We start from the raw sequence: 13510 nt of genomic DNA, 5'->3' as shown, positions 1-13510 counted from the left end.
AATCTAACAGATCCAGCGACGTAAGAACTAAATTGCTTCTCCGCTTTTGTTTGAATGTTTCGATAGTCGTAAAAAATATCGACAGGTTTGTTGAATTATGTACAGTGTTATAATCTAAAGCCAGTTTCGGAATTAGAGATCATATATTCTCAACGTCTACAAATAACAGACGGTGAACACGACATGACTATCACAAGTTATTTTTTGATAAAACAACAATAAATAAAATAACGTTAATTAAAACTGTTTTTATAAAGTAATCGCGCGCATCTCAATCTCATAAAAAGCTCCGTAATAACTGAAACGTTGCGAAACCGAAAAAATATTGACTCTTTCAATAGAAATTTTTAGTGTGAATATCCTTGTTTTTTTATTTAATTGACTCATTTACAATGTTTACTTGTATATATAAAAAAAGAACAAAAACTCAATTTGAAAGATACTAGATGAATCAAAATGAGCTATCGCTTTCCTTGCATTGGTAAATATAAACTTAAAGTGCACGGTTCCAAAAGCGCCTTGATACAGCCCAGATAAGGTATGATTCCCATAATAAACTCCATTGATTTTTTTGCGATTGCTTTCATATATTCTTAACTTAGTTGTTAGAACAATACATTTCCAGGTTTTATTTTTACTTTAAAATCCTTAACACCAGTATTTTTCAAACCTTTTATGTGCCATGTCCCCCTATATAATATATATTTTTTTATATTAAAGCAAAGAGGTTAAACTCGTGTCGAGTCCACTTTTGTATTGCACCCCTTAACAATCAAATTGCCCCCTTGCGCAACGTGGATTCCAGCGTTGGGAATCACTACTTTTTTGTTTAATAAATTTGTAAAACTTTAGAAGTTTTTTTTCTTTTAACAATAATTGTGTATTTTTTTATTCTGTGATGTAACTTCTTGATCAACTTTTAGACGATATTTAGATTTAAATCATATTATATGTGATATGCGGATTGGAGGCGCGGTCGCGTACGATAGGTCTAACAAGAAGGCTCCAGGTCACCCAGAGAGTGATGGAGAGTGATATCCGAGGAGTTCCGCAGAAGAACCAAAGTCAAGAACATAGCTCGCACATCACTCTTGTAGCTGATAGCCATTGGAACCGAAAGGTCCTCGAGTGCCGACGACATAGTTAAGACATAGGGCATCTTGGCGATTTTCGGGGATGGCTTCTGCTTTGCAGAAGAAGAAGAAGAATTGGGTGTTCATATTATACTTGTTTGTGTGTCCACACCATGTACACGAAGATTGATGTAAAAGCAGTTACTTTTCTTCCTAAAATGACATTCAACGAAGTAATCAGAGAAAAATATAAATAAGTTCCATAGAATTTTGTGACAAAAATGCTATAAATACTGATTTCACTTGCTTGCATCTAAATAAACTAAAATTGTTTAACTCTTTATTGTACATCAAACCACAGAAGTAAATAAAACATGCAAAATAAGCTTAAAACGTACAAACGGTGGACTACGCAAAAGATTTCTTTCAAACAAATATAAGATGGACTTATTTACTAAGGAAAAGTAGAACAGGCGATTATCAAGTGATAAAAGCAGTAGGAAATACCAAAATACCAAGTACTTAAATAATATAATGCAGAATACTTATAATATTTTTGTGCCTGCCAAGCGATGTCTTCCAGCCGCGGAAGGAGACCCAAGTGACGGTAACATGACAATGAAATGCTCTCAACATATGACACCTTCATACGAGGAATAGTAAACATACGATTGAAACTGTAGACGACAATTTCGTGTGGAAATCGTAATTTAGAATTCATGACATGGTATTATGTAATTGTTAAAACAAATAATACCTTATGATCATAAAAGTAAGATCGAATTTATATTAAAGACATGTAACAGGTGTTTGATTGTTGTGACAGTTATACCATTCTCTTTATTCCATTGATATATGATTAGAAGAAATGTAAAATATTCATCTCATATTAAATTACACAAATAAAATAACGCCAGAGAACAAGTAATTAAAAAACTAAGTATATTTGAAATTTACAAAAAACACTAACTGGGTCGGAGGACTATGGTGCGTGGCAGCCTTAATATGCTACGTTCACAGAACGCAGACTGAACCGGAAGGACCTTTTGACGAGTACATGGAGGAGAGGAAGTTTCCCGCGGTGCAGCCAATTATTATAACATTCATTGATATTAACAATATAGCAGTCGCTGATGTAGCAAGCATTATTTTAACGCACTATTTCATTAGTAACTCGCGTTTGAAATAATAATCGGCAGTGTGATCGAACCAATCCAGAACCCTTCCGTCGTGCCAGACGTAGCAACCCTTGAGGCTTGCGGGAGCCTCCAGGACAAGGTACAGCGGAGTCTCAGCCGCCTCATCGGCGCTAAAGAAGCCAAATTCTTGAGTCATATCTGTACGAACTAAGCCAGGCTGCATGGAATTAACTGCTATGTTTCGCTTCTCTAGCTCTTTCTGTTGCAGTACAGTGAGAGCACTCAGGGCTACCTTGGAAACTTTATGAGCAGCTAGTGTTCCATCATCTACGATATCTTCGTTGTATACATTCCCGTTTCTAGGTCTTTCTAAGAACCATTCGTCGAATTCATTGACGTTATCTAAAGTGAAGTTTCTGTTTGTTAGTCTATCGATCCCCGTTTTATTTTTATATTGAAGAGATGTCCACAATTGCTGGATATATTGAGTATTCTGCCGTTGTTTCGTATCAATGTAAATATAACATCCTGTATAGTGAGTATGCTTTTGTAGCTCGTTTCAATAATCTTTGTATTTTCTTCGTATGTGTCGTACATCTCATTAATGTCACCCACTGCTGCGTTGTTAACGAGGATATCTAGTCCGCCATGTGGTCCAAGTTCGTTCAATTCAGCCACTGCAGCCTTTCCTCTGCCTTCGTCTCTTGACGTCAAATAAACGACTCCGTCGAATCTCTTGCACAGACCTTTGACGATGCTGAAACCAAATCTCTTATTGGAGCCAGTCACGACAGCGACCTTGGCTGATTTGTTACTTCTACTGATGTTTTATGACAAACTAATGTATCGTTTAAAGTTATCGACGTCTTCGATAAGAGTGCAAAATAAAAAAAATAGATAAGAAACGACGCTGCCACATGCATGTTTTGAAACAGACAATCAGTGTTTCATATTGTAACCAAATGAATCGTGCAAATTATAATTCTTTACATACTTATTTGGGTATTTTTCATTCACACTCACATTCGCTTATGAATATATCTTCAAACCCTATAAACCTTTATTACTTCACACTTCAAGTATCCCAACACCTTTTTGTGTAACTTATGTACTCAGGAATCAATCTTCTCAAAATGACGTTTGACCATCAAATGATATGCTACAGCTAGCACTTGTACCGACCCAAGAAAATCACCAATATGATTCTGCGATCTCACCAAACTCCTTGCTTTACTCCACGATGCCAAGGATAGGAATGTCTCCAGAAATATATAGCGTAAATGAAGGCTATTATCTGTCCAAGGGATTTTGACCCTGAACAAGGTGGAAAAAAATACGATGACATGGAGAAATGTAATCATATTGTGAATGTTCTTTCTTCATTAAGCGGGTAATCTGAATTTGTAAATATTTATTTGATGCAAGTGCTATTCGTGGGTTTTTTTTTAATAAATAAATAGGTAATAGAACAAATTAAGATTTTTAATTAAATGCTATTTGAAAAAAATCCAACAAATAAAAAAATTACAGCGAAAGGCTCCAGTATTGTTAAAATTACATTTAAAATATAGAAATTGTCTGAAATATTTAATTAGTTCAGTGAATTGTTGAATGCCGGTGTTATTGTGTAATTGATTCGAATTATTTATTGTATGAAAATAACTTTTACATTGGTTTTTGGTTACGAGATCAATTTTAATAATTTTTTGTAGGTCTCGTTCCTTTGAGCCCGCACAGACTTGATGTACGCCACGCTGACCGGGGTGGCCAATCGGGTTGATTTCTATGCGTGAGCATAGAATAGAATATAGTCAAATGTTATTTAATTGTTTGTAAAATATCCTTAAGTACTGCATTGGGTGTAATATGACAAACCAAGTTATATTTTAGCTTTTTTTTCGTATCTTGTAAGGCTATCATATCCCACATACGTAAGTTTTTGCGATTTTGTTACCAGATATGTTTTTAATTATCTTTTTTGTACGGTAAAAGATTATTTACGCCATATTTTATCACATGACCGATAAATTGCCCGATTGATACTTTTGAAGATATACGTAATTAGTTCATATAACTTGTAATGCTAATAGTGTATTTAATTTTATTTATATATCAAAGCGTAATCAAACCGTCATAAAGTTCACTCGATGCCCACTACATTGCGTGAAATTTTTTGCGGTGTATAAACTGAAATAAGTGAACAAAACATGAAACCAGTAATACATTAGGAGTGGTATATTTTGCAAGTAGATAGGTATTTTTACACTTACTGTAATTAAACACTGTTTTGTGAAGTAAATGGCTATTCTATAAGAAATACTTGTAATGACCAAAATTTAATGGGTTTTTAGTTTGGCGAACGATATCGTGAAAGGTTCCCATAGTCGCGCCGCTTGTGAATTGATCTTTGTGGCTTCCTTTATCAACCCACGCCAACAACCCACGCATTTTAGGTATTACTCCAAATGCGAAGTCTGTTAATAAGGGTATTGTTATCTCTTTGCTTAGACCCTTCGCTGACGGTTACTTTTTGTACAGATACACAGTGGCGTACCTAGAACTTTTGCCGCCCGGGGCGATCTCCAGTTTGCCGCCCTTTCTATTATAAGTCAATCAAATAGTGGTTTTTATAAATTAATAAATAATTAACACATATATAAATTATTAAGTTATTTAATCAATATTAATTAATACACAGAGTAAATTTTTTTAGACATATTTGTATGCACTCGTAAATATATTATATTTATATAATATCTACTCTTCTAGCTTTCATAATAAAAAAATCGTGTATAATGCTCTCAAAATTTATATTATTTGTAATTTCTTGTTCTATTGACAATATTGCAAGAATTTGTAGTCTTAATTGACTCATTGTAGAACGAAGATAATTTATTATGAACTTCAATTTTGAGAAGTTTCTATCGCAACTGGCGACTCTGATTGAAATTGTTAAAAAAATTCTTAACAAAATTACAATGTTGGGAACAGAATTTTTCAACCTATACTGCTGAATAAATTTTAGCCGATTGAGAGGACCCTACTCCCCGTTTTTCTAATGTTTTGCCTCTCTTTTTTAGTGTAGGTACAGCCATAAAAACCTGGATCCTTTTTCTTTTAATATGGAACTGTTCTTTATCAATGTCAATCAAGTCATTTATTTGACATTCGAATTCTTCATTTAGTAGGTTACACGGTATTATACACGAATATTTTTTTACAAGGCCATGCAACTGATCGAAGCATTCTTTTATTTCCTTTATAATTCTGTCCATAGATGAAAACATTTCTCTTCGTACTTCTTCTTGTAAGGATAGTCCCACGTCTTCACATCGAATTTTCCCCACTCATATTTTTTCTCCTTCTAACTCGACGCTCAGTCGATATCTCCAACTCTTCACAAATTATTTTGGCTGCTATAACAGCGTTTTGTACTAGCGTATCTCTTTGTTCCATGTAATGTGTTTGCAAAGAGTTTTATATGGCATTGGTGGACATTTAACCCTTTTACTTGCAGGTATTTTTGAGCGTCCTTGATTTCCAAAAGGACTGGTTCCCATAAATGAAGGTACATAGAAAAGAAAAAGATTGCATAAAATTGAATAATATTCCAGCATCTGTTCTCGTTTTACTATTTTCTTCTTCTAATAATCATAATAATCATTTATTATTCAAGAAAGAAAATAAATTTAAAATGAATAAGTTGCTTTTTACAACTATAAGTAAATATAAAAAATGCCGCCCCAAGGTAAGTGCCGCCCGGTGCGGACCGCACCCACCGCCGCCCCCCCCTAGGTACGCCACTGCAGATACAGTAACAACGCTATCGTGCCATGTATCGTGTGCCCACGCCCACGATTCAGTTGCGATGCAAACACAACTTAAAAGATAAACTCCGTTTAGGCAACATTTTTACTCACGTTGTCTTTAGTACTGATTTAGCGGGTGTAGCCGAAGCGCGAACAAAAGAAAGTAGAGTTATTATTGGATGCATCCCTTAAATAAGAGTGTGTAATAGCTACATTACGTCATCATCAGCGGCGCAAGCGGTGAATTTCACTGAAGTATAGTTATTAACATACACCGGGCGAAAGAGAGCTCTTCATTACTTCTCGATTTGTGATTGAATCACGTTGGTGTCACCAATGTGGGATCCTTCTCGCCACTGTTAGGTCTTGCATGTAATAATAACCCAAAGTCCTAAGTTCGACCAATAAATATCGTCAGCCAATCACAAATCTTTGGCCCGATGTATTTTGTAACAATAATATATGTATGTATCCCCTCGGGGAAAACCCTTCTTTAAAACCCTCCATTTTTTTTTTCTATCCTTGGCAACTTGGATCCACCCTCGATCTGCTGGAGTCACGATCTCGTCAGCCCATCTGGCATTAGGTCTGCCTTTCTCTCTGTGTCCAACTGTTATTAGAGCACTTGTCCGATGTTTTATGCAAGAAGAATGTAGCAGAACAGTCAATTTTTATAAATACAACTCTAGCAAATAACGTTCGTTGGTTAACCAAATGGCCTCGTGACATATAGAGATACAAATAAAATCATTAGATAATTAAATAAAGCATTACTGTTTTTGAATTCTCGGAGGCTTTCTCGTATTTTCACATTGGTTTCATATTATTACGTGTTTTCTTAGGATAATTGTAACAGAAATATTACATATACACTTGTACAGTTATTTTAGGTTATATGTACTGCTTGATATGTGTGTTTAAGGTAAATAATCTAAAGGTCTTTCTGTTTTGATTGAAACACTTAATTGTGCGAAAATGCATTATGTAATAATATTGCTATATAAAAAGCCGCCATAAGTGAAAGTTCCCGCGGACGTCGTCACAACGCTTAACCGTTTGCTTGTCTCCCCCACTCGTCTCGCTCACTCGCACGGCGTGCACTATACGCGCTCTTGCTTGCGCCTTGCCAGGTAGCCAAGGCGCAGGAAGTGCGTCCGCGGCCGTTGCAGTTCTCGGAGAGTCGGATTTGAACCAGGGATCGATGCGCAACCGCTCGTAGGCGCATTATTCAATTTACGCGTACAATAATTATGTTAATTTTACAATAAACGTTTTTCGACATCACAATTATTATTCTCGTCCGCAAATTACTATGATACAAGCTGTCGAGACCAAAGGTTATGAAGTTACATATTAATTTACTCTCGTTAATTTACAAGCGCCTGCTCATATTTAATAGCAATTTTTATTTGCTACAACAATTATATTTTTAGAGTAAAGATATTTTCAGTGCTATTTTAAATTAAAGTTAAGAAATGTTTCGATTAGTTAAATAAATGTTGTGTATTTCAGAGTCGGGACCGCAGGTTATTAAGTAAGGAATTAATTTTCAAGCGTTAATTGACTAAAGTCGGTTCATATTTTATAGCAGTTTCTATTATTCGTGAAAAGAATGATGTTTTAAGTAAAGACAATATAAAACGTCTTAAGTATTCTATTATATTTTTTTTCGTTCTCTGAAAATGTTTCAACTAGCTAAATGAATCACTAAACATTTAACACAAACAAATTCCACAGAAACTAAAGTAACTAATCTGATCATATGCAGAACCACAACATTTATACTCCTGAATAAATGCCAACTCGTTTCAACACTGATTGCGGAAACAATTATACAGTGTCTAAAGTTCCGGACCATTAGGTTATACAAGTGGGTACTTTACACTTGCCAGAGGGCTGGGACCTACTACGACAGGTCTTGCCTGCACTGTCTCTGACAGCAGTACCGACCGTACTACCTGACTCTCGAAGCAGGTGATGGAATTATAAGGCACACTGACTTCCCGTACGTCAAGAACCCACTAACGATTCAATCTTCGCTCGGGATGCCAGGTAAGCTTGCTCCCATATTATGGTACAGGATAGGGTACAGGAGTTATTAGCATACACACTTCCTGATTTCCTTCACTGGTTCTCGCCTACACTACACCCGGCTGCGGTGACTATTACACCTCATACTGAGCAGGCAAGTACCCGCGCTGGCCGGAGCCGCTAACTCGCCGGTTAATGGTTTTTTTTTTAATAAATTTAATTTAATAAATAATAAATAAATATTTTTAAAGGGTATCATTCATCGATTAAATGGGGACAAACCGTTATTTCAGAGGACATTAGTTCTTTATGAAGGATCGTGCATAAGATGAATACTTTTAATCACTCAAGGTCATTTGCAGTGATCACTTGCATGTCATTAGTTTATTCTCCAGAAGAATCTCATGATTCTTATCCAGTTGAATCTCATGATTTTTCTTGGAGTGCATATTTCGATAGAAACAAGAATCAAACTGAAATCTCCGATGACAGGGATAGGTACATTAGGTTCCAAACTTACCTTGCTCTCAGAAGTCGTGCTCACGACAAATTTAGACGAACTTTTTTTACTACATATATGTAAGATAATTTTTTTAAAGCACGACAAAACAATAACAAAAGGCATATTAGCAAACATAATTCTACTTAAAGTTATGAGTCTTTCTTTAATCTGCAGTAAAGTCGTAATAGTCTAGAACTTTGCGATCGTACCAAATGTATGCTCCCTTCAAGGATTGTGGGGCGTCCAGCACGAGGTACAGAGGAGTCTCCGCTGCTTCTGCAGCACTGTAGAATCCCACTCCACCGGTCATGTCGGTGCGGACTAGACCGGGGTGCATGGAGTTGACAGAAATGTTTCGTTCCTCTAACTCCTTCTGCTGCAGCATCGTAGCAGCGCTCAGCGCTACCTTGGCCACTTTGTACGCCGCCAATTTACCATACTGATGTTAATCAGTATGCTTATGTTGGATTGAATAATATACTTTTTTCAATAATATTAGTTTTTAATATCTCCAGTGGCAGATCTAAAATTATTTGTGAAAATTTATTGCACATACATGTAGATTGTGCCATAAACGATTTATTTAATTTTTGAACACGTAAACTAGGAGTTGCTAACAAAATGCTTGTGCTAGGAGACGCTATTATAAATAAAAGTGCATATTTGATTGTTTGATCAAGGCAAATACTATTCTAATTTTAAAAGGTTGTGATGAATTTATAAATCGATGAATGTGTGTGTTGTTGAGCATGTTTATCAACGTTAAGCTATAAGGTTTTAGCCGAGTATTTTGATTAATTAACATAGCAATTAATGAAGGCGGTGCCGTGCATTCAGGAGGCTGGCGCGGCGCCAGTCGCCGCTGCGAGCTCGGCGGGCCCCGCCGCACAACAGCGAATTCAATTAAACCACTCAGCTCATTATTCTGCGAACAATTGGTGTAATGGCCAGACTTGAGACTTAGTGCCCCCTTGTTGTTATTTCAGCGTGGCGGGGAGAACTTATTTTCTTAACGGGCTGGAGTCCGCTTCGACTTATAAACTTATTTTCTTAACGGGCCGAGCTGCTCCGGTGCTGCGGCGTGTTTATTATTTGCTGTTAATTCTTAAGAATAGAAGAAATTGATACGCAATCATCATATTTCGCATCATATTTCTCACCCACGGAAATTTATCGGAACGGAACAACCGTGGTCACACGACTAGTAAACTAAGTATCTATTTATTTTATTCCCATGCGCGTTCAAAATTGGCAAAAATTTCGGCTAATAGTTGATAAACAAAAAAATACAATGTAACGCTCGTGATTTATTTGCATCAAATGTAAATAACATTTGAAATTAGGCATTGAAATGTATATACACTGTAGAATAAAAAAAAATCACACTACATATTTTTCTATAAACACTCACATAAAATAGCCTCTGAAATTTTCATTTCAGCATTACATGTTATAAAATCTAATTTAATAAAAGAGTAGCAAAATTTCAACATTTTTACTACGAGATTATCTCGGAACGTAAACTTTGCACAACACCGTACTTTGAAACTGTTGATATATGTGTCTTAAATTGTTGATGTAGAACAACTTATTAATTATGCCATATACGTCGCGGGAGTTGGCAGAAACATACTACCGTTCCAGGGTAAAAGTATAACATTTGCTAGTATATGTATGTTATATATTGAAAATACGCTGCTAGTAATTTTGGCTGTGTGCACATCGAAATTAAGTCCGGATGTCCACAAGCTAATGATTTTACTCTGGCAGATCGCATCCCAGCTACAACGATGACGTTTGCAAGAAATGGGATGGGTATACCGAATAGGAATATATATTTGCGAGGACTACTCGGCGGTCGGGAGCGACGGAGGCCAACCTTGACCGCCCTCGCATGTGTCCGATGGAAGCTTGATGTGAGGTAACTTACAAGTAACGAAGCTTAGCTAGTATGAAAACTTATGGAAGCTAAATTTGAAAGCTTAAATACAAAATAGATCAGCGGTACCCTAGTGATAGAGGACTAAGACATGTGATCATAGGTCTCTGTTTCGATTCCTGGGATACAACCTTGTAAAATTGACGCTTTGTGCATTAATTATATGGGATTTTGTTTGCTCACAAACAAATTTCGAGAAGATGGGCAGCAGCATCTTCTGCGTACCATAATGCCAGACTGCGATCTCCAACTCGCCTGCCAATATAAACGTCTCTGCGGCGAGGCCTCTGTCTTGCAGCGGACGTCTCTGAAGGTTAAATAATAAACGATTAGAGAATTGCAAATTAAATATCTGAAAGAATATCAGGCAAGCCTAACTTACGAATCAGATGCAATTAACCAACCCGGTGCCTATGCCAGGATGACATTACGTTTTATAGTTTTTTAACCCTATTTGAAAATAATATGTTTACTAGTAATAATACTCAGGTAAAATCAGATAAAACACTCGTGAAGTAGACATTTTTAGTACACGTTCACTCAATTACATTTTTTAGATGTTGTATTGACAGCCAAATGAAAATTTCGGGAATTGTTTTATAAGTGCTTTTGGTTTTTTTTTTCTAGATTCCTTTATATGAGAGTTATACGGAGAAAAAATCGAAATCACGTTTGTTTTACTATTAAAAATATTCATCGCCATATTGTTTCAAATCTCATAAACTATACACGATACAAAAGCAACAATGTGCAGTTACTTTGAGTCAATAAAAATAGCTGTTTCGTTCTTTTAATTTAACTAAGCTATATCTCAGATTTCAGGACAAATACAAAATTTTGCAATTTATGTTTAGTAAGGTTAAAACTGACTAATTTACTTAAAATTATATATACGTCTAGTTTTTGTAATCAATGTAAGGTTCGTCTGAAGCAATACACGCTAATGTATAACGCGTCGGTATAGGCTTGTATAATGGATACATAAATTTAAATTTATATATCCATTATACCCATATGTACCTGTTACCGCCGCACGGGTGAAGTCGCCGTGGCTGGCGGGCGGCCAAACTAATTCTAAGGCAACGCGATTTCTGATATTTGGTCCAATTTTATTTTGTACTGTCAATAAACATGACAAACTTTGATTGTACCGGTATTCTATTCCAGATAAAGAATTGATTTGGGTACCTTCTAAGAAGCTTCAACTGGCTTGTGATTTAAAACCGTGAGACTGTAAAACAGGATATCATAATTTGTATTTTATGTTAACATTCTACATTTAATTATTTTCTTTCTCTATATTCTCCATACTCAGTAGTCATTTTTCACTTGTCCTCAGTCCACTGATCCTATCTTTCCTTCTCAATACCTTTCATTATTTTTTTTTCCTTTCTCAATATCTTGTATTTTTTTTAAATGGAATAAAATATAAAACTAATAATAAACTGTGATATAGATAATAAGAAGACAAAATGATATTATTAATATCGAACTAGGTAAAAAAATTTAAGGTCAAAAATAAACAAACAAAATCAAATTAAAACGTAAATGTAGGATCCTGAAGAAGAGGCGACATACGTCGCCTCTTCTGCAAACAACAATCAAAACAATGCTCATCTCTCATCAAACAATCCTATATAACATATCAAAATTAACTATTTGTCACTTTATAACCAGCGATCTAGCTGTAAGATTAGACAGCCAACTGTAGGTAAGTATGCATTATAACATTTAAACCATCTCTTCAAACCACCTTTGAAAAAGTATTTTGCGATTAGTCCAGTTTGACTTTATTTTAGAATTTACTTCTGTTATTTTATTTAGACTGTATAACGACTAATTAATCGAAAAGTTTTTCTTGAGCTACAACATAAGCTGAACAAATCACTGCACTTCGGTTTGAGTGTCAACATGGCTTTTCAAAGTTATAGGTCAATAAACCCATTACGTGTTACACGCTGAAAACATAGCAGACTAATATTTCAGTCCTGGATAGCAATACTTCATCGTAAACATATCGTATTGTAAGTAATGGTATATTCGTATATAAAGATTGTCTATTCATTGCCTTTCGTAATAGTTTATATCAACTTTGGTGCCAATAAAAAGAGCAATGGATAGCAAAAAGTTTTTATGGTCGAAGTTATTCACTTAACAATTTTGGCTTGCTGCCAAAAGGTTCCCAATTCTTGTGGAACCTAACCGTGATCCTAGCAGATGTATTGCTCAACCTGTACACCTTTGTAGCGACCAACGCAATATTATATTAAACTTTATTGTTTTGAAGATACGATCAAAATAATATATATGTACATATATATGTGTGTGTGTGTGTGTGTGTATAAATGGATGGATGAATCGTGTTTTAATAATTGTGCGTAAAAGTGTCGAATACACGCATATATACTATCTTACACCTTCCTTTACTCAGTTTTAAATATTAAATTAAAAGTATACGGGAGGGAAACTTCGATAGAAGACCTCACCTTGTTTCAACACAGTGTCTACGAGGAATGAGATGGAAAACGCATGTAAAAGCGGGAATTCCACAGAAATATAGTTCTTTATTTACATCCGTATTATGAGAGCAATATTAACTCATTGTCAGAGACGCATCGAAAAACGGGAATTCCAGAGAAATAAATTATTTATCAACGTCGGTATAAAAACGGGCGAAGCTCGGAGTAATATACACACTTCTTCTTCACGACCTACCGGCCCTAGGAAGAATCCCAAACGTATACTGTCCAAAGTAACTTTAAACATAAAGTAATCATGAACAGAACTAAAATAATTGCGGTGGCGCCCCTGTACGCGAAGCTCACGCGCCATGTTGTTATTTCTCTTCTGCGCTTCTCTCTCGCGCATGCGCAGCAAGCGGAGCGGCGCGTAGGTATAGCCCATTCTATACAAAAGTATATCAAACAATGCTTATTAATGGGCACATCTTGTGTGAAATTTTCAAAAAATCGTTTTTTTTATTTTCAAATTTCGGTAGGTTATACCTTTAAAAATAA

At 35.6% G+C, this 13510-nt stretch overlaps 1 protein-coding gene across 1 annotated transcript; it reads right to left on the bottom strand.

The window, feature by feature from the left end:
• Window positions 1-2210: 2210 nt before the first annotated feature.
• Window positions 2211-13397, bottom strand: LOC137922511 (carbonyl reductase [NADPH] 3-like). Its single transcript, XM_068765544.1, is given in 4 exon segments — window positions 2211-2665; window positions 2668-3032; window positions 8764-8993; window positions 13308-13397. Coding segments are annotated over 4 exon segments (1119 nt in total). The 3' UTR covers window positions 2211-2231.
• Window positions 13398-13510: the final 113 nt, after the last annotated feature.

This window comes from Battus philenor, unplaced genomic scaffold (assembly GCF_028537555.1).
Source record: "Battus philenor isolate CCGP_79_NKW_IND1 unplaced genomic scaffold, ilBatPhil1.0.hap1 SCAF_2, whole genome shotgun sequence".
Classification (NCBI taxonomy): Eukaryota; Metazoa; Arthropoda; class Insecta; order Lepidoptera; family Papilionidae; genus Battus; species Battus philenor.
Note: the sequence above shows the minus strand (reverse complement) of the source record. Positions and strands in the feature narration are given on the sequence as shown.